Source organism: Bison bison, unplaced genomic scaffold, assembly GCF_000754665.1.
Source record: "Bison bison bison isolate TAMUID 2011002044 unplaced genomic scaffold, Bison_UMD1.0 scf7180017864491, whole genome shotgun sequence".
Taxonomy (NCBI): domain Eukaryota; kingdom Metazoa; phylum Chordata; class Mammalia; order Artiodactyla; family Bovidae; genus Bison; species Bison bison.
Genome location: NW_011495050.1, coordinates 12617649 through 12641797, shown reverse-complemented (window position 1 = coordinate 12641797; position 24149 = coordinate 12617649). Strand labels below are relative to the sequence as shown.

The window sequence follows — 24149 nt, the reverse complement described above, 5'->3', positions numbered from 1 at the left end:
ATACATGACCACTGGAAAAACCAGAGCCTTGACTAGACGGATCTTTGTTGGCAAAGTAATGTCTCTGCTTTTCAATATGCTATCTAGGTTGGTCATAACTTTCCTTCCAAGGAGTAAGCGTCTTTTAATTTCATGGCTGCAATCACCATCTGCAGTGATTTTGGAGCCCAGAAAAATAAAGTCTGACACTGTTTCCACTGTTTCCCCATCTATTTCCCATAAAGTGATGGGACCAGATGCCATGGTGTTAACATACAACAATTTATCTATTCTGTTGATGGGCTTTTGCACTATTTCCAGTTTGGGATTATTATAAATAAAGCTGCTCTGAACATTCTTGCACATGTCTTTTGGGACTTATATTTGCTCATTTGTGTGGGCAATAGGACTTATAACTTTAAATTCCACAAGATTAACAAGGATCAGCAGCCGGAGAATATCATCTTCACTATTAGAGTTACAATCTATGAATGTTTATCACACACATTGCTTCTGTCACTTGGCACTTAATATTAGACAGGTATTTCCTGAGTCTGGATTAGGCACTGTATTGATCATATATTTCTTTATATCATTAGTTAAGTTTTCAAGTTTTTGTATGTTATTTTTCTAAAAAGGTTTTTAATTTTTTGATAGCCAAGACCATGTTTCGTACTTCTTTGCCTCACCACCCAATGTGATTAGCATTGTACTTTGAACAGAATGCCTGCTCAGTAAATATTTGTTCCTTGAATGATGGTGGGCACTCTCTGAATTAATGAGGTATTACTGTGGTTCCAGCTGATTGCCGCGCAGATGACTGCGTTGACCTGAGCCTCATTAGCGCAGCCACATTGGTACGGCCTGTGTTGATTTATGTGACTCTCCTTAATGTTCTAAGGAGTCCTGAATACCTGAGGCTCATTTATGTCATGTCACAGGATTGTACCCTGGTGAAATAGAAATCGTGTTCACCATTGTTATATTTAACCATTTTATCAATATTTATTTTGGAAATTAGAGAATCACAAATGAGACAGAGAATGAGTCTGTTTATAGAGGAAATAACTGGCCCGGGGAGTCAAAGATTCGTATTCAAAGAATTCAAGCAGCATCTCCACCTCTCAGGGGCAGCTTTGACATTCACGCGTATGGACATGTTCTCACAGGTACATGAAAAAGTCTGTAACTTTGGTCTGTGTATCAGTTGAACTGTACTGATCTAGATAACCATCATAAACATTTCAGTGTATTTCCTTTTAATATTATTGCTTTATGTAATTTATAGAGTTGAAATCTTCATTAATGTAAAGCTGGATTATTGAGAACAAATGACATTTTCATGTTTTCTTCATCACCTCACCAGATACCCTAGGTTAAATTCCCAAAAGTTTGTTTCTCTTTTATGTCCATAGCTTTTTGGTTACCTATGAAATTGTTTTTAAGTATTTGAGCCAAGGATCAATGTCTGAGGTACATTATTCATGTAATTTTTGTTTCTAAGGAATATGTAAATTTGTTGCATAAGCAATATAGAAATTTCATTTTTTTTCCGTATTAGAGGAGAACAGTTGGTTTACAAGTAATAAACTACATCTCATGTATGTTAAAGGTGACCATGGGCCTTCCCCAACGGCTCAGCGGTAAAGAATCTGCCTACAGTGCAGGAGTCGTAAGGGATGTGGGTTCAATCCCTGGGTGGGGAAGATCCCCTGGAGGAGGGCATGGCAACCCACTCCAGTATTCTTGCCTGGAGAATTCCATGGACAGAGGGGCCTGGTGGGCTACAGTCCGTAGGGTCGCAGAGAGTCAGGCACGACTGAAGCAGCTTAGCATGTACAAGAGTGACCACGGTTTTGTGAATTTTTGATTCCCACTGTTTGCCGTCCTTCTGCGAGTGCAGGTATCCCCGCTGCCGTGTCCGCCGCAGATTTGCAGTTTGCTCTCCAGAGTCTTGAAGAAGTGGGACAAGTCTCGGTGACCCGAGAGGGAAGCTGTGCTGGATACTCATGGCGTGTCAAGTGGAGAAGTACATGTGGAAAGCAGCCTCTCCTGCAGGTTCCCTCACATCACCTGGGTTTTGTTTTCTTCTATGTGTTCTTTGCTTATTTGCACCCTGCCTCATGCCAAGGAGACCTGGAGACTGTGTGTATTTTAAAAATGCAAATGATAGACTAAACATTCAAGGAATTCCTTTCCATTCTTTTCCATAAAAGAAAATTGGGGGAAAGAAGATTATTTAAAATGAAGTTGACCAGGTATTCTCTTTTGTGGAGAACAGCTGTTGGTGCTTTATGCCTGACATCCTATGGGGGAAGTTCAGGAATATATGGATTAGAAGACCCTTGATAGGGGCAGGAAGAGCAGAGGCAGGGCCAGTCTCAGAACTAAATCTGCATAAACTGTGAGGGAAGGCATTGTGTAAGGGGGAGGGTATACTGGGGATATACTGTATGGGGGGCCAAGCGTAATCTGCCTTGCTGTCTATAATTCTGTCTGTTCGCTAGAGCTGTATTCTGGGTCCTTGGATAGTTTTCTGGTTCCAAAGATGACCTTTTCAAGTTCATAACAGAGCCACACTTTTAAGCGCTTATCTAATGACTTTCGCTTAGAGTGTGGTTGGGAGTACAGGAGGGAAGTCACATTTAGAATATGTGAAGGTGAAGGGTCTGGAAGAGACTTTGGGCTCAGATGGTAAACATCAAAAGTGTGCTTTCTAGTGATGATGAGAGTGTGAGAGGCACTCTTATCCTCATGTACTATTGGTGAGACAGTAAAACTGGTAAGGCCATTTGGGAGGATAATTTAGTTGCATCTGAATACATAAACCTTATGATTCAGCCATTTCAGATCTATAACTCCATTCTACTGAAATAATAATACAAATAGGAAATGAGATAGGCACAGAGTTAGTCAATGCAGCATTATTTGTAATAGTAAAAGAAAAAAACCCCTAGAAACCTAAATCCCCATCAATAGAAAAATAGTTGTTAAAATGACACAAATAGCATGAACACCGAGCAGCCATGTATAGACCCACATATGTTCACCTGGAAAGATGTCCTTGACAAAAGGTGGAAAAAAAATACAAAACTGCTTTGGGAAAATAACAGAGGAGACTCAAAGAAGTATATGAACATAGAATATAATATGCCATAGACTGTATGGATGTCATACAGAGGTGGGCCTTATTTTAAGAAAGCACATATCCTGAAACTAGACATGTTCCTGAAATTAGAAAATTCTGTAACTGAGACATCTCTAATGACCGATGTCCCCTTGGTACCTCTGCGGGTGTCTGCGCACTCTTCCCTTCGTTCTTCCCTGACCGGCCTCCTCTGCTTGTTCATCATTTCTGCTCCTGGTCACTTTGGCTCCCACAGACCCAGCATGAAGACTCCTGTCTCTTTTCTGGCCTCTGTATGCATTGGAAGACTACCGTGTTAACAGTGAGCTTTGGAATGACCAAAGTATGCATATTGATCCAACTTGGTTTCATTTTTACCATTGGCAGAAAATATAACTTCATCAGTAGATGAAAAACCAGGGGTAGTCAGAGGCCAAAACTGCTAAAGGGGAAACATTGACTTTTGGGTGGAAAGAAGACCACTTTTTTTCAATTATTTAAGAATCATTAATCAAAATGGTCATTTTCAGAAAAAGCATAGAATATTTTGACAAAAATTAATAAATTTGTGTTTCTCAGACATATTTTATTCTAAATATTCAAGTTAATTTTAGTCATTTAATTCAAGTTGTGACTGCTGCAATATCTGGTAATGCTATGATGTTACCAGTTTTTTCTTCGGTAGATTTATGATCATTTTTGAAGAGGCTTCTTTTTCAAAAATGTGACCAAATGGTTTTGAAATTTTTAATCTTCTGGCATTTCACTTTTAACCATGCTTAAATTTAAAAAGAAAAACTGGTGTGGTCATATTTATCATAACATTTCTAGTAAAATAGTCTTATCTAAAAATAGATCAACGATTCCAACATTTTTGGAGAAAATGCTAACATGACAGTAACAAAGATAAAGGAAGGTGGCTTATTCAGACAGCGTATACTGGGAGACCTACTTCGTACACCCAGCAAACAGCCACAGGTATTATTATAAGTTTCTTCATAATTTTAAACATATAACTATTTTGTAATAAATTTAAGACCCAGTAAAATTGAAGAGATGACATCCTTATTTTCATGTGACTTTTTGTTAACAGAGGATCAATTCAATAATATTATTTCATGACTTTTGGGAAAATTATTAATATCTTCTTTATGATAAAAATGGATTTTAAGCTCTGCTGTTGGTATTTGAAAATATATCCTTTCATTTAATCTTTGTCGTGTCTCTGTAAAGCGATTATTAACCTTACCACTTCCTGAGAGAGAGGGAGTTAAAGAGTAAGGAGTTTAGATGACTTTCTCAAGAGCAACCTTTGTTTTTATCCATAGCACTACTTACCCCCAGGGCATAATGTTCATTTATTTTTTTGGATAAGTTTATAGCCTTATGCAAATCTCTGCCCTACCTCTACTAGAATGTAAGTTGAGTGACAACAGGAATGTCATCTGTTTTGTTAAATGTACTCGTCCATTTACAGCTGTGCCTGATATATTGGACACATTTGTAGAATGAGTCAATGAAGTGTCAAAGCAGAAAAAGTATGAGTAGAATAGACTAATTTTTGGAAACCAGCAAACTAGCAAACAAGCAAAATTCTATTACTTTTCTAAATCCTACATATATTCTGTTTAACCATGCTACCTCTGTTATCTCTGTGTTTGTTTATTTGTAGGTTGAAGTCTTTGTCAATGAAATTCCAGCTAAATGTTCAGGCAACTGTGGGTTTACATGGGAACCCACAACTACTCCTCAAATCCGGGCCATAAACCCTTCCCAAGGTAATCTCTTGCTTTCGAATTTGGAGTGTAGGGTGGAAGACAATTAGCAAAAATGTAAACTCTGATAGTGGTTTTTAATTTCTAAATAAGGTAAGCAGACAGTTCTACATAGTGAAAAAAATGTATCAAATCAGAAAGCTATGGAAAGATCATTAATTTTCTTTGGGAAAAATATCAGTGTTTACACTGGACTCACTAGTATTCTACTTTTCCCATTTCACCAAGTTAAAATCAATACCTAAGATTTCTGATATTGAGGCAGTTTTGTTGAACTCTACCACCTAGGGTTTTAACTGGAATCTTTCATCATATGAGACCACTTCTCCTAGGAGATATAATACTAAAAGGTCAGTAACAGGACAGCTGCTGTTTAGTAAAAGAAAATAATTAGACCCCAGGTTTGAGGATAAGAGAAAGAAAAATTATTGTCAAGAACTCAGTCTAGAGGGACGCATCATGAAACACTTTCATGGTATGTGATTGCTTTTAAAAAGTATTACTCTTTATGTCTGAACTCCAAGGGTTGAATGACTAAGATTGTAATGACTAAGAATTACTAAGGATTGTAAGGGATGGCTTTTTTTCAGACAGAAAAATAAGCTCAGATACTGTAATCACTTATTTAGTATTAATGGCTAGTAGGAAAACTCACCTGCTAATTATTTCAGCAAGCAAAAAAACACCCATTGAAATCTTTAAAATATCACATTATGTTGAAAGAATATATTCTGAAGAATATATAGTATTTTATCATAGTATTATAATTGTTGTAATACTGTTCATAGTACTTTCTAATGTAATTATTATACTAATACCTTTTTATAGTATTATATATAAATTCATGTTATCCCAAAGTTAGTATCACTACTGTAAAACCTTCAGAACTCTCAAGAATAAAGATTTCATGAACTTTAATTTGGTTTTAGTCCTTTGATATTCTTGTTTTTGAATCCATCCTTGTATTTTGTAATGGATTTCCACTTTTAAATTCCACTTTGGTATTCTTGTTTTTGAATACATCTTTGTACTTTGTAATGGACTTCCACTTTTAGGGCTTCCCTTGTGGCTCAGAGGTTAAATCGTCCACCCACAATGCAGGAGACCTGGGTTCTATCCTTGGGTTGGGAAGATCCCCTGGAGAAGGAAATGGCAACCCACTCCAGTATTCTTGCCTGGAGAATCCCATGGACAGAGGAGTCTGGTGGGCTACAGTCCACGGGGTCACAAAGAGTCGGACACGACTGAGCGACTTCACTTTCACTTTCCACTTTTAATTCTTGAAAATAATATTTCTCACTCAGTTAACGTGAAGTACCTTTTGCCACACTTTAAATGTAAAAGTAATAAAAAAAAAAGTAAGTATAATAATGCTATTAAAAACACCCATTTTCTCCTCAATGAAAATTTAACAGCGTTAACACTTGTCATATTTATTTCTAACCATCAGAAAGAAAATATTACAGGAGCAGTTATAGTTGTCTCTAAGCACTGTGCTCAGTGCAAGGCCCTACCACCTTCCCCAGAGGCAAGCACAATAATTAATTTTGTCTGTATTCATCCATGCCATTTTAATTACCCTTTGTGTATAACACAGACATGGTAAATTTTTCAGTTTTTTAAGTTTATGAGCTATTTCGTTGTATATATCACTTCCACCTTACTTTTGTCATTCAGCATTTGTTTTGAGAAATATATGGTTTTATGTATATGTAATTAATCAGTTTAAAATACTTCATAGATAAACCAGTTTATTTGTTCCTCTATTGATGGACATTGAGACTGTTTACAAGTGTTTTTGTTTTTGCCCATGACTGTATTGAACTTTCTTATGCAAATCTGCTGTAACATACATGCTAGAATTTCTTTAGGATTTGCATCCTACATACAGATTACTAGGCATATGTGTATTCACTTCATTAGATGACCAAATTGCTCCCCTAACTGACTGTACCTCCAGTGGGTATGAGAGCATCATATTATCCACACCCTTACCAACAATTAATAATATGAGTTTTCTAATTTTGGTCAATTTGATGAGTGTAAGAAGTTATCTCATCATTGTTTTTATGTTGTCTATTCCCTAGTTAGTAATGCACAGGAACATCTTCTATGTTTCTTGGACATTTAGATTATTTCTTCTTCTGCAAATTGCTTGTTAACATCTTTTATCCATTTACCAGATTGTCTTTTTCCTATCAACTTGCACTGTGTATTATATATTATGTTTGTCAGTTCTTTGCACATGTCTTTTCCTAGTGTATCACTTACGATTTGTTTTAGTATCTTGCTCATGGAAACATTTAATTTGTGTATGTTTTCCTTTATGGGTAACGATGGCTTTTTGTGTCTTACCAAATCCATCTCTACATAAAAGTCTTTAAGATATTTGACTATGTATTTTTCTAAAATGTTGAAGTTTTGATTTTTCATTCTTAGCTATTTAAATCCATGTGAAATCTATGTTGTGTGTGATGTTATATAAGTTAGGGTGACCATTTCATTAATCGATCAAACCTGGATACCTTAAGAGTCAATGGAGAACATTCAGTATAAGATCCTGGGCCAGAGAGTATAAGCCTGGAATAGCCCAGGCACTTCAGGATTGGTGTCACTCCAGCTTAAGTAATCATATCCTGTTTCAAATGGAAAGTGTCCACTACATTACTTGCACAGTTTATTCTTTTTTCATGAGTTTGTGATGGCAGTTCTGTCACAGTCTAAGTTACCATATGGAGATGTCTGTTTACTTTCTTTGTCATAAGAATAATTTTCCTTTACTTACCTCATTCCATTCCTCAGATAATTCTTTCCACTAATCTCTATCAACACACAAATTCCAAACACGAAGCAATGTGCAGTAATAAAATGGGAAAAAAAATACCATTGCTAAATAAATGTCTTTTTTCTCTGTTTGCTTAAAGGCTTATTATTTATATATTTTAGAAGGTAGGGTCATTTTCCTCTGAAATGTCTGATTTTAAGCAACAGATTCTATGTTTTGTCATTTTAATATTGTCATTTATATTTATCATTTTCAGGGTCCTATGAAGAAAGCACAATTCTAACCATCTCGGGTTCAGGATTTTCTCCTAGTTCATCTGTCTCAGTCTCAGTTGGGCCAGCAGGTTGCTCTCTTCTTTCTCTGAGTGGTAGGTTCTTTTAAAATGACTATTTTTGAGTCTAATTGTTTTTCTATAAGAGAAAATGGAATCAAAGAGCAGTGTTACAATAATAATTTGCCTATAGAGTTCCTTTGTGGTCATGAAATTGGGAAACTCCTCTAGATAAATACCTTATCTTTTTAATCTTTAGTTATAACCACAGACTAATTCTTGTTCTGTTTTGTAGTACCTCTATCCGTAACAGATGATTTTTGTTCTTTTTCCCCTCAAATCTTTCCTTCTTTGCTATGTCTCTGGAACACAAAAACACATAGATTGCTGCTCTGATATTCCGCAATACCCTCTGCTCATGCTTTGAAAATGTCACATTAGTCATAGCAAGAGGCCATAGCCATCTTCCTGGACTTATAGTCCGAAAGAACCTCTACCCATTAATATAAAAGTTAAATATCATTGATACTTTCTATTCATGGAAATGAGGAGCATAACTATTTATTTACCTAAAAATTCTCTTTCATAATCCTAGTTATTTTCCCTAATTTTAGTAAGTTTAGATTATATAAGTAAATTCATCTTCTGTATCATTTACATCTTTTTTTTTTTTGTACCACATGGCACAGGGGATCTTAGTTCTCTGACTAGGTATCGAACCTGTGCCTCCTGCCTTAGAAGCACAGAGTCTTAACCACTGGAACACCAGGGAAATTCCTTATTTAAATTGTTTTAAATTTGCATCTTCTATGGATTCTTGAGATCTAATATCCAATATTATTATATGGTATATAATAATAACAATGATGGTGATGACATGCACTGTACTATAAATACACATATACTGTTCTAAATGAAGAATTGTTTTTTTAACTTAGTTTTTAATCACTTTTCTTGTTGAAACCTAGTATTTTACTCAGTTTGTGACATAAACAATGTATTGGACCAAAATCTTTAAATTATTGATATAAATTACCTTATATATTAAGATTTAAAATTGTTATTATAGTAACTTTTTTTGCCACAGTAGTACTCAGGAGCAAATTGTTTATTCTACCCTCATTATTATTTTACCTTACTCTTTTTCTGGGAGGGTCTGATCCATAGCATTAGGTAGATTGTAAAGGTTTTCCTCCCATTAATACATGAGTAATTTTCCTCAGATACGTTTCTTTGGAATATAAAAATGAAGGCCACTTTTATATTTGCAAACATAAATTTTCAGTAATTTTATACAACAAAAACATTTCTTGACCATTTTCTTCTTCTTTTATCACGAGAAAATGAGATCAAATGCCAGATTCTGAACGGAAGTGCTGGACGTTTCCCAGTTGCTGTGTCCATCGCTGGTACTGGACTAGCACAGAATGCAGAGGAGAAGGGATTCCACTTCATTTATCAGAGTCAGATCTCACACATCTGGCCTGCTTCTGGAAGCCTCGCAGGTAACAGTTAATTGTTCCAAACAATTAGAACTATTTCTAGAACAGGGTGAAGGGAGAGGACTCCAAACCTTCCTCGTACAGAACAAAGGAGATACCTCCTTCGGAAGGCACGGTGATTCCCTGGATGACTAATTCTTTTGTTTCTTATGAAGCACAAGTCAGGGTGACTGCTTCTACTATGTCTTAGGTTATTGAATTAATATCATCAATTATTACATGTTTCTATAACAAGCTCATTAATTATGTCAAGATAAGATTTATTAGTTATTATTCTGCTTACCAACTGCTCCATTTGTAATCACAGTCTCAGTGGAGCTACTTGACCCAGAAAAAGTTCCAGGAATAAATCGGGGAAAGGGAGGCTGATGCAGAAGATGAAAGAAAATAACGCATTTTTCCAGTCTTGCTTTATTTCTTTTGCGTTTTGTTTGCTTGTTTGTTTGATCATGCTTAGTTTTGGATTTTGTGCTTTGGTCTTGATTTTTTGGGTGTGTTCTGTGTTTATATTTTAAGTTATTTTTATTTTGTTGGGATTTTTAATTTACTTAAAAGTAATTCACTCTCATTTCCCACTAGTTGAATAAATACAAATAGCATAGGATGAAGAAGACACTATGGAAAATAGCAGTTGCTGCTAGTAATGTCCAGAAGCAAATGTTAGTTGCAAATCTGTGTTATTTCATTCAGTCACCTAGCCCAGCCCCTTTACAATTCCAAACTCTGGAGCTCAGGCTATGTGGTCCCTGATCTACTTGCCAACCCATCTCTTGGATGATTAGACAATTCTTGAATGATGAGTTAGATTACGCCAAAGTGTCTTTTTGTTATTGTTAACCTATTGTGTTTTTGTTGTTACTTGATTTTGTGTTTTTACTAATGAAGGTGGTACTCTTCTGACTGTATCTGGATTTGGCTTTCATGAATATTCAAAGGTATTAGTTGGAAATGAAACCTGCAATGTAATTGAAGGGGATTTGAATAAAATAACCTGCAGAACACCCAAAGTAAGGCATCCAGTTTTGGTTATTTTTTTCTAACTCTGAAATTGTGCGAATTAAGGAGCATCTCAGTAGAGGGTGAAAGAAATGCCTTATTTACCTAATGAGTGCAGAGGTTCATTATGCTCTTTAACAATTCTTCAACATTTTTCTGCCAAGATCCAAATACAAAATATTATCTCCACAATCTAAATACTTAACATCATTGAGGAAGAGAGGCACATACACTAATGTTAAATAGTGTGTTTCATGTGAAATAATAGAAGTAAACACACAAGTGAAGGTAAAATACAGTGGGGAGAGGATGTCAGGAAGAGTTTCATGAGCAGGTTCGTGTCTTGTCAGAAGTGGAAGGATGATGAATGGGAGTTGACCAGGAAAATCCAAGGATGAAAAAATATACCAGTAATAAATAGTATAAAAAATTCAGGGAAGCAACTCTAGACATTTTGGGTTTTTTAAAGGAATATATAAATACGTTAAATGTGTTAAAGTTTCAGTTTGTTGAGAAAACACACAAAATGTGAGTTTTCCCATGGAATTTTACATTTTAGGACCACTCATTGTTCCTCTATTTTTAAAAATAGTGTTTAAATTTAAACCAAAACTGTTTTACTTACTGTGTGCAGAAGGATGATGAATTAAGACACTAATATCTAAGGCTATAGGCAATCAAGTGTATATATTACTATGTAGTTGATATGAGAAGTGAAGTTTGCTTAATTGTGTCCGACTCTTTGTGACCCCATGAACTGTAGCCTGCCAGGCTCCTTTGTCCATAGAATTCTCCAGGCCAGAATATTGGAGTGGGTAGCCATTCCCTTCTCCAGGGGATCTTCAAAACCCAGGGATCGAACCCAGGTCTCCCACATTGCAAGCAGATTCTTTACCATCTGAGCCACCAGGGAAGCCCAAGAATACTGGAGTGGATAGCCTATCCCTTCTCCAGGGGATCTTCCCGACCTAAGAGTCAAACAGGGATCTCTTTCATTGCAGATCTCTTTCATTTCTTTACCAGCTGAACTATCAGGGAAGCCCCGAATTTGAGCATGCATTGGACTGAATGATGGAGATAAGAATTTGGGGGATATAGCAAATTAAAACTTCATTTAAATTATGTCATTCAGTTAAACACTGAGTGGGCACTAAGTAAATACTAGATGCTGGGAAAACTGTTTTTCCTAATTGGGAATTGTGTGCTGTATTGGTGAAAGCATCTATTTTTCTTAGGTTTCAGTCTTGGATTCTGGAACCATGTCAACAAAAGATATAATAATGTCTTTTGTCCATGAAGAGGAATAAATATTTCATTCAAGCCTATTTTAAGAGCAAAAGACTCAAAACTTTTAGAATCATATGCTTTATTAATTAGAGAATCACTTGTCCAAAACATTGAAGAACCCTGGGGAATCCAGTAATGTAGATGTGTTTGAATTGATCATAAGCACCCACAAAACCACTATATCATATACCTTTATCTAAGAATTTAAACATATAACCTACATTTGATACAATAACTTTCCTCCTTTGACATCACAACTTTCAGAGTATCTGGTAATTACTCTGATTCATGACTTTGGGGAAAAAAATCTTTAAAGGTTTATTTTGAGAGATTCTTTTTGCTTTTAGCCATGGAATTTCTGTATCTTAACATTTAGTATTTTCTAATTGTTTTATTTTTCCCTCTTGTTTCAGAGAATTGAGGGTACAGTTGATATTTCAGTTATTACCAGTGGAGTTCAAGCCACAGCAAAAAATGCTTATAGTTATAGTTGTTTACAGACTCCAGTTATAACTGATTTTAGTCCAAAAGTACGGGTAATATTGGGTAAGGAATTCTTCAACAAAATTAGTCTTTTGATATATATATGTGTATATCCAGTGCATTGGACAATATATGTATTTGTCTGATGCAATGAACATGAACTTGGGCAAACTTCGGGAGATGGTGAGTGACAGAGGCCTGGCGTGCTGCAGTCTATGCGATCACAAATAGTTGGACATGACTGGGTGACTGAACAGAACAGAACAGAATACATATATAATAATATATGTATGTGTGCCATTTCTGGACAGGCTTTGAAGCAGTTTCTCCTGCAGTTATGTTTCTTGAAGCAAAACCTGTCACAGGTTTTCTTTTTTAACCATGAACTGGTCTGTTTATTATATCACTTAGAACATATGCAATAAGAAAAATTTAAATTAAAAAAAATTCTTTGCCATTTTCTTTTCCCTGTTAAATAATTGAACATGAATTTTATCTCCCTCTGGTAGCTATCAATTATTTCACTGATTTTCTTTTACTTCTGAAAGTGTTCAGATCACTTCAGTTCAGTCACTCTGTCGTGTCTGACTCTTTGCCACCCCATGAATCACAGCACACCAGGCCTCCCTGTCCATCACCAACTCCCGGAGTTCACTCAAACTCATGTCCATCGAGTCGGTGATGCCATCCAGCCATCTCATCCTCTGTAGTTTCCTTCTCCTCCTGCCCCCAATGCCTCCCAACATCAGAGTCTTTTCCAATGAGTCAACTCTTCGTATGAGGTGGCCAAAGTATTGGAGTTTCAGCTTTAGCATCAGTCCTTCCAATAAACACCCAGGACTGATCTCCTTTAGAATGGACTGGTTGGATCTCCTCGTAGTCCAAGGGACTCTCAAGAGTCTTCTCCAACACCACAGTTCAAAAGTATCAATCTTCGGTGCTCAGCTTTCTTCACAGTCCAACTCTCACATCCATACATGACCACTGGAAAAACCATAGCCTTGAGTAGACGGACCTTTGTTGGCAAAGTAATGTCTCTGCTTTTGAATATGCTATCTAGGTTGGTCATAACTTTCCTTCCAAGGAGTAAGCGTCTTTTAATTTCATGGCTGCAGTCACCATCTGCAGTGATTTTGGAGCCCCCCAAAATAAAATCTGACATTGTTTCCACTGTTTCCCCATCTATTTCCCATGAAGTGATGGGACCAGATGCCATGATCTTAGTTTTCTGAATGTTGAGCTTTAAGCCAACTTTTTCACTCTCCACTTTCACTTTCATCAAGAGGCTTTTTAGTTTCTCTTCACTTTATGCCATAAGGGTGGTGTCATCAGCATATCTGAGGTTATTGACATTTCTCCCGGCAATCTTGTTTCCAGCTTGTGCTTCTTCCAGCCAGCGTTTCTCATGATGTACTCTGCATATAAGTTAAATAAGCAGGGTGACAATATACAGCCTTGACGTACTCCTTTCCTATTTGGAACCAGTCTGTTGTTCCATGTCCAGTTCTAACTGCTGCTTCCTGACCTGCATATAGGTTTCTCAAGAAGCAGGTCAGGTGGTGTGGTATTCCCATCTCTTGAAGAATTTTCCACAGTTTATTGTGATCCACACAGTCAAAGTGTTAGGATGTCCTAAATCCAATGAAAGATAAGAGATGAGTTGGTTTACTTAATATTCAAATTTTGCGCTAAATAATACATGGGCTCTTTTTGTAAAATTTTCTTTCCTTTTAAAATAATAGGAGAAGTTAATTTAATGATTAAGGGTTATAACTTTGGAAATGAACTGACACAAAACATGGAGGTCTACGTTGGAGGGAAATCCTGCCAGGTCCTTCACCGGAACTTCACAGATATTAGATGCCTTTTGCCCAAGTTGTCTCCTGGAAAACATGATATCTGTGTCGAAGTCAGAAACTGGGGTTTTGCATCAACAAGGTATGGTAATTAGATATTCAATTATTTTCTCTTAAATGAACCATGTCCTAAGTAGAGTTAAGCAATATGACCCCATGTAAGGCTCCTTGAAATAGCTGTTAATTTTTCTTTTGCAGAGACAAGTTAAGTGCTTCTATACAGTATATTTTGGAAGTGACCAACATGTTTCCACAGAAAGGCTCCTTATATGGTGGAACTGAAATCACTATAATGGGTTTTGGATTCAGCACGATCCCAACTGAGAACACTGTGCTTTTAGGTAATAATTTCATCCTCACAGGAGAGCTGTTATCATATTTCTCATCTTAAAGGTTGCGCTCTGGGTGCCGAGTTATTACACAAATACTCTCAGTCATGGAAGCTTCATATTTTCTATTAATGTATAAAAGGTTAAGTGTATTTGGTTAGCTGGTATAAAAGAAACTGTTTTTGACTTTGATAGTTTGTTATTGTTGTTCAGTCGCTCAGTTGTGTCCGACTCTTTGCAACCCCATGGATTGCAGCACTCCAGGCTTCACTGTCCCTCATCATCTCCAGTAAATAGTCTGAATATTTAATGTGTATCAAACACTTTAAATGAGAGGTCTCTGTTCTAAAAGTAATCAGTACTCAAACATAATTACTACCAGAAAAAAGTACCAAAGATCCTACTGTGTAATTGGAGCTTTTTAGGGCTTTGACTATCTATTACTTATGCTTCATCTCTGTATTTCTCAAAAACTATTTGAGAAAACGTATTTTCCCCCATCTTTATTCTTTCCAGGGTCCTTCCCTTGCAATGTGACATCATCATCACAAACTGTCATAAAATGTGTTCTACATTCAACAGGGAATGTATTTAGGATTACCAACAATGGGGAAGATTCAGGTATAAGATGGCCTTTATATGTTGTAAATAATGGAGGCATGTTACCTTGGAATTAGATTTTTACTTATAATACTTCAGAGTATTCAGAGCATAAGTATTGTTATCTCTTTGTATAATTTGTTTATAGTTTGTGTAGAATTTATCCATTTGACATAGGGGGCCACATGTAGTATGAATCAGTGGTAGACTTGAGTCTAAGAAGGCTAGGTTTAAAATTTCCAAGTTCAGGAATTGCCATTTGGTTTTATTGCCATTCAGAACCTTCTGAATTACTATAGTTTGTTTCCCATTGTGGGTTTCTAAATAAATATCCAAATTGAAATTATGTAGAATTTTGCATGCCTCAATGCCTGAGAAAATTTTTGAGTTTAAAGAATTGATCATAGCTTTAAAAAATAGCCCCATGTGATATTTCTGAACAATTTTGTTTATTGACTCTGATTTTTTGCAGATTGTCTGCAAAAAAGACTCTGATTGTCTCTTAGTCATCAGTTTTGAAGTTGTGTGATTTATCTTTTCCTTAGCTTCACATTTCTCACTTTCCATTATTTCTGTTTATTTTTATTATGTGTTTGAGTTAGACACATAAAAATTTTATAATGTTAACTGAAATTTTTTCACTAGTGGCTATATAAAAGTAGTTATTAAGAATTTTTCCTACTTTTCCTTTTTTCTTTAAAAAAAATATGACTTAATTGCTCCCAGTACATGGATTAGGTTATGCCTGGTCACCATCAGTCTTAAATGTGTCTGTGGGAGACACAGTGACATGGCTTTGGCAAGCACATCCATATCTCAGGGGAATAGGATACAGCGTTTTCTCTGTCTCCAGTCCTGGAAGTGTAATTTATGATGGCAAAGGATTTACCAACGGAAGAGAAAAATCTGCATCAGGTATGTTTCCACTTTGCTGCATTTTGCATCATGTTTCTTTTTCCCAAATATAATAAAAAGAAATTTGTTTAGATTTAAAATACTTTTGCATAAATAATATATACAAATACAGGATATGGTTTACTTGACATTTTATTGTTATCACAAAATACTTCAAATTTATAAAATATTCTTAATGAATGCCTGCAAGGCATATTGTACATCAGAGTTGAGTTTTGATATCAGATATATCTCTTTTCATTCTGAAATAATCAACCAGAAAAGTATATTGAAACAAGCAAAATACAAAGATCTGAAGTATGTGTTTTAATGATACCAACCTGGTAGCAAGTAATGAATTTCTGTTGATTGAAATCAGCTCTAAAATCAGTCTTCCAGGACAGCTTAGTGTACAATGTGCCTTTTAGACTTCCCATTTTGTTCTTCATGTGTAGCAGCTTGAACTTCTTATTCATGAACTATTTTTCATTGCCTGTTGAGTTTTTCTGTAGGAGTCAGTAAGTTATGCCAGATATCACATGTTTTTTTCTAGAAAAATTAATGCTGGAGCTTGCCTTTATGGAATAGAATTTCATTATACAGGACAGCTCTTTTATAGCCATTTTATGGTCTTTTGATAGTCATTTCCTTACTACTTCTGTTGAAATATCATATTCTTGAAAACCTGTCATCTGTATGTGAGTTTAAAGGATCATTTCAAATTTATTTTCAAAGATGCATTAATTGCTTATATTTATTATGTACAATCTCATTTTATGGCAGGTTCATTTTCTTACCAGTTTACTTCACCTGGAATCCATTATTATAGCAGCGGGTATGTTGATGAGGCTCACTCCATTTTTCTCCAAGGAGTCATTAACGTTTTCCCAGCTGAAACCAGTCACATTCCCCTGCACCTGTTTGTGGGGGGCACTGAAGCCACATATGCTCAGGGTAAGAAGGTTAAAGGTGGAAACCCTGTCACTTCTGTTAAAGATGGAAACCCAGGGGGTATGCAGTCTTTCTGAAGTAGGAGGCAGACGACTGGCTCTGACTGTCTCTAACTAGCCGCATGACCTTGAATGGGTCCGGACTGCTCTGAGGCTAGCATTTATTCTATAAAATGAGGATCCTGTTAATACTGTCCTGCCAGTCTGCAGAATCCTCATGTGCCTCAAATAAGATGTAATGTGAAAAAGTTCTGATACTCTGTGAGTGTCTGAAAATATATTAAAATGTGAGATAATGTTATTATTTTATTTTCCCCATAGGATCTGGCCTTAGAGAAATTGAAAAATTAATCTTATATTCACTCTTAACCATATCATCTTTGTCCAGGTCTTTTAACTTTGCAGTGCCTGGGGCTCCTCTTGTCGTTTGAAAAATAAAAAGGATTTACCAGAATATAAACCACCATCATCAAAATAGAGTAATGTAGCCTGAAAACAGTTCTTGTTTTAGAATTTTATACATGACTTACAAGCAGTTCTTTTGTTTAAAGGCAGACCCGTGAGTTTGCACTTGGGAAGCTCTGTGGCAGGCTGCCAAGCAAGAGAACCCCTGTGTGCCCTGAACAGTACCAGGGTTGAAAATTCAGAGAGATTGCTCTTTGAGCTTTCAAGTTGTCTTTCCCCGTCTATAAGCCACATTAGTCCATCCGTCGGAACACTAAATGAATTGATAACAATTACTGGACGTGGCTTCAGTAATCTCACATGTGCTAATAAGGTAAGACTATAAAGATCTTCTTTTTACTTCTGTATATGCATACAAGGAAGATGTTTCATCCGTAACCTCATAGTTTAATTTATAGCAGCTCAAAATTACGATATAATTCATATACCATACAATGCATTTATTTAATGTGCAAAATTCAGAAGCTTTTAATATATTCACAGAGTTGTGTATCCATTACTGTGGTCAATTTTAGAATGTTTTCATTACTCCCTGGTGACTTACCTGGTGGCTCAGACAGTAAAGCGTCTGTCTGCAACGCGGAAGAGCTGGGTTTGAACCCTGGGTTGGGAAGATCCTCTGGAGAAGGAAATGGCAATCCACTCCAGTACTATTGCCTGGAAAATCCCATGGACAGAGGAGCCTGGTAGGCTACAGTCCATGGGGTCGCAAAGAGTAGGACACGATTGAGCAACTTCACTTTCACTTTCATTACTCCAAATAGGAACCCCGTGACCCTTAGATATTATCCGCAACCCCTCCATACCTCTGGCCCTCCCTAGACAACCATGAATCCTTCTGTCTCTGTGGATTTGCCTCTTGTGAATATTCTTATAAATAGAATCTTAGAATATGTGGTCATTTGTGAGTAGCTGTATTCACTAAGCATAGCGTTTTCAAGGTTCATCCATGATGTACCATGTAGCAGTACTTCATTTCTTTTTCAGCTGAATAATATTCCATTGCATAAGGTATACAGTTTATTTATCCACCCATTTGCTCATGGATATTTGGGTTCTTTTCACCTTTTTGGCTATTATCAATAATGTAGCTACAAATATTTGTGTATGATCATAGTTTAGGTTTTTAAAAAATATTTATTTTTTTATTTGGCTGCTCTGAGTCTTAGTTGTGGCATGTGGAATCTAGTTTCCCAACCAGGGATCGAACCCAGGCCCCCTGCAGTGGGAGCCTGGAGTTCCAGCCACTGGACCACCAGGGAAGTCCTCATAGTTTAGTTTTAAGGTCAATCCAAAATATACCTTAATCAGTCTCCCAAATTAATTTTATGAATAAAAAGTTTTCACATGATCGATTTTTCAAATTTAGTCATTGCTAATGCAAAATCTAAGTTCATGCTAGAGTAATGTATTGACTTGTTCGTCTGTTCACTTTACTTTCAGGTTAACATTGGTAGCTATCCCTGTGTTGTAGAAGAAAGTAGTAACAATTCCATTGTGTGTCGTATTGACCCTCAAAACTCAATGGATGTTGGCATCAGGGAAATTGTCTCAGTAACTGTCTACAACCTGGGCACTGCCATCAACACACTGTCCAGTGAACTTGATAGGCGGTTTGTACTTTTGCCAAACATCGACATGATATCACCAAATGCAGGGTCAACTACAGGAATGACCAAAGTGACCATAAAAGGCTCTGGATTTGCAGTTTCTTCTGCTGGTGCACAAGTCCTGATGGGTCATTTTCCATGTAAAGTTCTGTCAGTGAATTATACAGCCATTGAATGTGAAACATCTCCTGCACCCCAACAGCTTGTGAAAGTAAATCTCCTAATCCACGGGGTGCCTGCTCAGTGTCAGGGGAACTGCAGCTTTTCCTACTTAGAAAGCATCGCTGTGTTTGTAACAAGAATCTTCCCAAACTCTATCCAAGGATCTGAAAAAGTTCTTATTGAAGGGGAAGGTTTTGGCACTGTCTTGGAGGACATTTCTGTTTTCATTGGAAACCAACAGTTCAGAGCAATCGATGTTAATGAAAACAACATCACTGTTCTCATGACTCCCCTTCCGGCTGGACTTCATTCTCTTAGTGTGGTGGTGGGAACAAAAGGCTTGGCTCTGGGAAACTTGACTGTCAGCAGCCCCGCAGTAGCATCTGTCACCCCGACTTCTGGAAGCATTGGGGGTGGAACGACTCTGATGGTCACAGGAAATGGCTTCTCTCCAGGCAACACCACAGTCACTGTTGGGGATGAACCTTGTCAAATTCTTTCTGTCAATTCCAGTGACATCCACTGCCATACCCCGGCAGGGACGGCTGGAAGGGTCAGTGTGAAGATCTCTGTGAACGCAGTCGCTTACCCGCCTCTGTCATTTATGTATGCCTTGGAAGATACTCCACTTCTCAAAGGAATTGTCCCAAGTACAGGTACTCCAAGACCTGCCTTTTGGGTGTCTTGATATAATATGATCAGTAATATTTGTTAGCATAGAATTGAAATAATGTTTACAAATGATTATTAGGATTGTTTTTAGACAATACCTCTTAATCAATATGTGGGATTTGAGTTCTGTATAGTCTCTGTTTTGTGATTATTTTTTGTATATTCTTGGGCTTCCCTGGTGGCTCAGATGGTAAAGAATCTGCCTGGAATGTGGGAGACCTGGGTTCGATCTCCAGGTCTGGAAGATCCCCTGGAGGAGGGCATGGCAACCCACTCCAGTATTTTTGTCTGGAGAATCCCCATGGATAGAGGAACCTGTGGGGTCACACAGAATCATACACAACTGAGCAACTAAGCACAGCATGTAGTGTCTATTTTGTGATTATTTTTGTACATTCTTGAGATCATAATTGTAGTGAAATTCCCACTTCTATTTTAAAACAAAATCCCCATGAACTTAAACTAATTTTGAAATGAGGAAGAAATAGCTGGATATTGATGGATAAAATTGCTCATTAGTTTGTGTCATTGGTGTTGATATGGCACAGAAAATACCTGTTAAAATTCATAAGTAGTCTTTCTTTTGTTTCCATGAAACTTCAGTTGATTATTAACACAACAAAATTCTTCTTAAGGGAGTAATTGGCCCATTCAGATGGAAAAAATATTATAAAACAATATTTACTTAATTATTTGGAGTGAGTTGTTTTTCTAAGCTAAGAATCGATGGAGTGACTTCTTGATCCTTTGTCACTGTGCTGTGCTGTTTCTGATCATCTTCAAGCTGTTGGAATGCTTATGATCCATGTAATGAATTCTGGAGAGGCAGCTATAGTCTCGTGGCTGAGAACATGGCCTAGATACCTGGGTTCACATCTTCTCTGTTCTACTTTTCAGTGGTGAAACTTTGGATACGTTTCTTAAAATATCAGATTCCTTATACATGCAGATACCTTTCTCATAAGGTTATAGAAGTTCATTCATAAAATGCAACTTAAAAGTTCCTTTAATAAAGAACTTATTAAATGTTGGGCTTTTAAAAAAAGCCTTTGTTAGTTTACAGTGTCATGGGTAAGATATATTCTCTGCTTTCAAGAAGCTTGCTATTGAAATTTTTTGTTAGACATCAAGTTTTCTCATTTAGAATTTTAAAAAGTAAATATTAGCAATAACAATGGCATCAGTTCAGTTCAGTCGCTCAGTCACGTCTGACTACTTTGCAACCCCATGAATCACAGCATGCCAGGCCTCCCTGTCCATCTCCCCCATATATTTGTAATCATTGCAAATGAAGAACTAGATATTGACATATGCTCCTTATTTCCATGAACCATTTCTGTCTCATCTCACTTTGAATGTATTTTTGAAAGCAGCATATCTGAAGATAGAAGAGACTTGTAGACAAGTGAGAACTGAGCTATTTTATTTACTGAAGAGACACAAGGTACAGATTGTTCTTAGAACAATGCTTCCATTTGAAAAGTGCAAATACTAGACAAGATTAAAACTTTAAGACCTTAAAACATTTTAAAATCTTATATCCTAAAACTATTCTCAACATGAAAGATCTCATTAATATCTATGGTCTTTAAAATGCCAACTTATATTTCAGTGATGCTTACTATGGTCAATTACATGGTTATTTTTACTATCACTAGTTGAATTAAAAACCAACTACTACTTGGTGATTCTGCATTTGTAACAAGTTATGTTGATTAATATCTATTCACTTATTGTTTAGGTATATAAGTATGTGTTTGGATGACCTGTGAAAAATTCCATATGTGTAATGCCCTCAATGCTTTTTGTCAAAAGAAGGAAGAAAGGAAACAGAAGGATTGAAATACTTTATTCCAGTTTCATTTTTTCAAGGCATTAACATCAACATTCATCTATGTCTTTAATTCCTTCTTTCTGTGTTGATTATCGTACACCTAATTATTTATATATCATGATTTGTTTATCAAGTCATGTATATTGAAAATATCTGAGTGAAGAAGAAATAGTTCATTCCTCAGAAAGGTTGCAAATATCAAGAAAGTACCAAAAGTTTTACAAAATAAGTTTCATCCCTGAAATATACTCTAACCCACCACCCACTGCTCAGGCATTCATTTCATCTTCCAGGCATTCGTCCTTCCTTCCTAACTCTAGATCTTGTCTATTTTATTCTCTCTTTTCCATTAACCTGAATTACGAGTAACTTATAACTTCCATCTGTAGAATGGACAGATGCACTGGAAAATAATAAACATTGTTATAAATATCTTACAGTTAAGATACCAAAAACTGCAATGAGATTATAGCCAAAATGTGTATGACATGTATTGTTTATTTAACATTAGTTTTAAAATACTAGATATAATTTTGTTTATGTAGGTGAATAGGTATATCTTTAAATGCATATCTAAGTATTAGAGTTTAGGTATGTATATGTATAGGATAGATAATGGACTGCCTTTCTTTTTAAGGTCCTCCTGAAACTGAAATTCGGATCACTGGATCTAATTTTGGTACTGACATCTTGGAAATTTCGGTGATGATAAGTGACACGCAGTGTAATGTGACCATGGTCAGTGATACTGTATTGCAGTGCATTGTTGGAGATCATGCTGGTGGCACTTTTCCTGTCACGATGCATCATAAAACAAAAGGCTTTGCCATGTCTGCGGTTGTATTTAAGTACCCACTTACTATTGACAGTATTCATCCAAGCCAAGGTAAGCATGAATGTGCCAGAGCCTAGAAATATTTCACATTGTTTCAGTAAACACTTATTTAGAAAGAAACATATGCTTCCAACCCTGCTAAAATATATAGTTCCTGTAGCACATTAAAATATTTTTGTTTATGCACCAAGAAGCATGCATTGGTATCCATAGTTTCAAAATATTTGTTTAATGCTTATATTTCTCTTCATGCTGTAGAATATATTTAAATTTTAATACTATTGAAAATGTCCAGATTGTATGTGGAAATGTCTTAAAAAAAAAGGTTTAAATATCACTGACATATAATTATGTCTACATAAATATCTTTTTCTGTTTGAAAATTATTTTAGTGGTTAAAAACCTTAAGAAATTATAACCAATGTACTTTTAACTAAAATAGTAATTTTACATTTGCATTTTGACTACTCAAATTCTTTGTGACATTTCTATTAAATAAAATTTAAATTCCTAGAAGTAGTTTAAATAAATGACTAAATGTGACATTTACTCAGTGAGGGGTTTAAACACTTCAATCAAAAGAGATTCTGCTGCAATAATATCAAAATTTTCAGTTCTAAGAATCTTCTCATTTAATGAAATTAGCTTTCATTTCAGGTATTAAATATATGTACAGATGAGGTTTTCTTTTCATTAACTTTGTCTTTCCTTCTTACATGTCTTCACTAGGGAGCTTCGGTGGTGGTCAAACCATGACTGTGACAGGCACTGGGTTTAATCCACAAAATTCAGTTGTGTTAGTGTGTGGCTCAAAATGTGCAGTCAACAAACTGAAATCTAATCACACAACATTATTATGTGACATCCCACCAAGTAATGGTAAGTAGTCCCTTGGAGGAGAGCATGGCAACGCACTCCAGTATTCTTGCCTGGAGAATCCCATGGACAGAGGAGCCTGGCAGGCTACAGTCCATAGGGTCGCACAGAGTCAGACATGACTGAGCTTAGCATGCACGAACAGTCAGAAAAAGAATGGCAGTCTTTGAGAACTGTTTCATTTTATAGAGATCAGTCTGAGTTTCTTTTTTCTCAAGGTTTAGTGTTCATTAGGGCAACTGAATCAACTTTATGGATTTCCTGATTTTCAGCAGTTTCTTCAGAATTTTCCTTTCTACCCTTGTGTATTTCCAAGATTCATGACATCTGAGTTAAACTGAATTGTTTGTAACAAATTGCAGTTTTTTGGTTTATTACATAAGGAGCATACCAAATGGAAAACAAGTTTTTAGTACCTATTGGAGTATTAACTTTTCCTTAAAGTTAGGATAGTGTATATGGTACAGTATGCTATATATATGGTGTATATATATATATATATATAGTATAATGGTTATGAAGGAAGTGAATTCTGATAACTCATTGCCAAGATGCCAACCCAGGCTGTGTTTCTGAGCAAGTTATTCAACCTCTCCATGCCTTGATTCCCTCCTCTGTAAAAGGAAAATAATTAGCCTACTTATTGTGAGGCTTGATAAGCCAATGTGTGTAAAGTGGATAAAATGATATCCAAAACATGATCTGTGACTTGCTGTTATTATTACTCTTATTTATTTTTTAAATTTTTAATTATTTGTTTACTTTTGGCTGCACTGGGCCTTCATTGCTTTTTGCACAGGCGTTCGCTAGTTGGGGCCAGCAGGGGCTGCTCTTCCTTGCGACGTGCAGGCTTCTCATTGC

General features: G+C 36.2%; 1 protein-coding gene across 1 annotated transcript in view; it reads left to right on the top strand.

Annotated features, from left to right (window-relative positions):
• Positions 1-24149, top strand: part of PKHD1L1 (polycystic kidney and hepatic disease 1 (autosomal recessive)-like 1) — a 180730-nt gene that overhangs the window by 63954 nt on the left and 92627 nt on the right. The window contains exons 24-40 of the mRNA XM_010863452.1: positions 1001-1148; positions 1883-2037; positions 3962-4084; positions 4779-4884; positions 7923-8033; positions 9278-9442; positions 10325-10446; positions 12136-12268; positions 13948-14143; positions 14260-14402; positions 14907-15011; positions 15717-15905; positions 16668-16838; positions 17386-17612; positions 18743-19727; positions 22215-22463; positions 23142-23291. Of these exons, the coding sequence (XP_010861754.1) occupies positions 1001-1148; positions 1883-2037; positions 3962-4084; positions 4779-4884; positions 7923-8033; positions 9278-9442; positions 10325-10446; positions 12136-12268; positions 13948-14143; positions 14260-14402; positions 14907-15011; positions 15717-15905; positions 16668-16838; positions 17386-17612; positions 18743-19727; positions 22215-22463; positions 23142-23291 (3478 nt within the window). The remainder of the gene's footprint in view (positions 1-1000; positions 1149-1882; positions 2038-3961; positions 4085-4778; positions 4885-7922; positions 8034-9277; positions 9443-10324; positions 10447-12135; positions 12269-13947; positions 14144-14259; positions 14403-14906; positions 15012-15716; positions 15906-16667; positions 16839-17385; positions 17613-18742; positions 19728-22214; positions 22464-23141; positions 23292-24149) is intronic.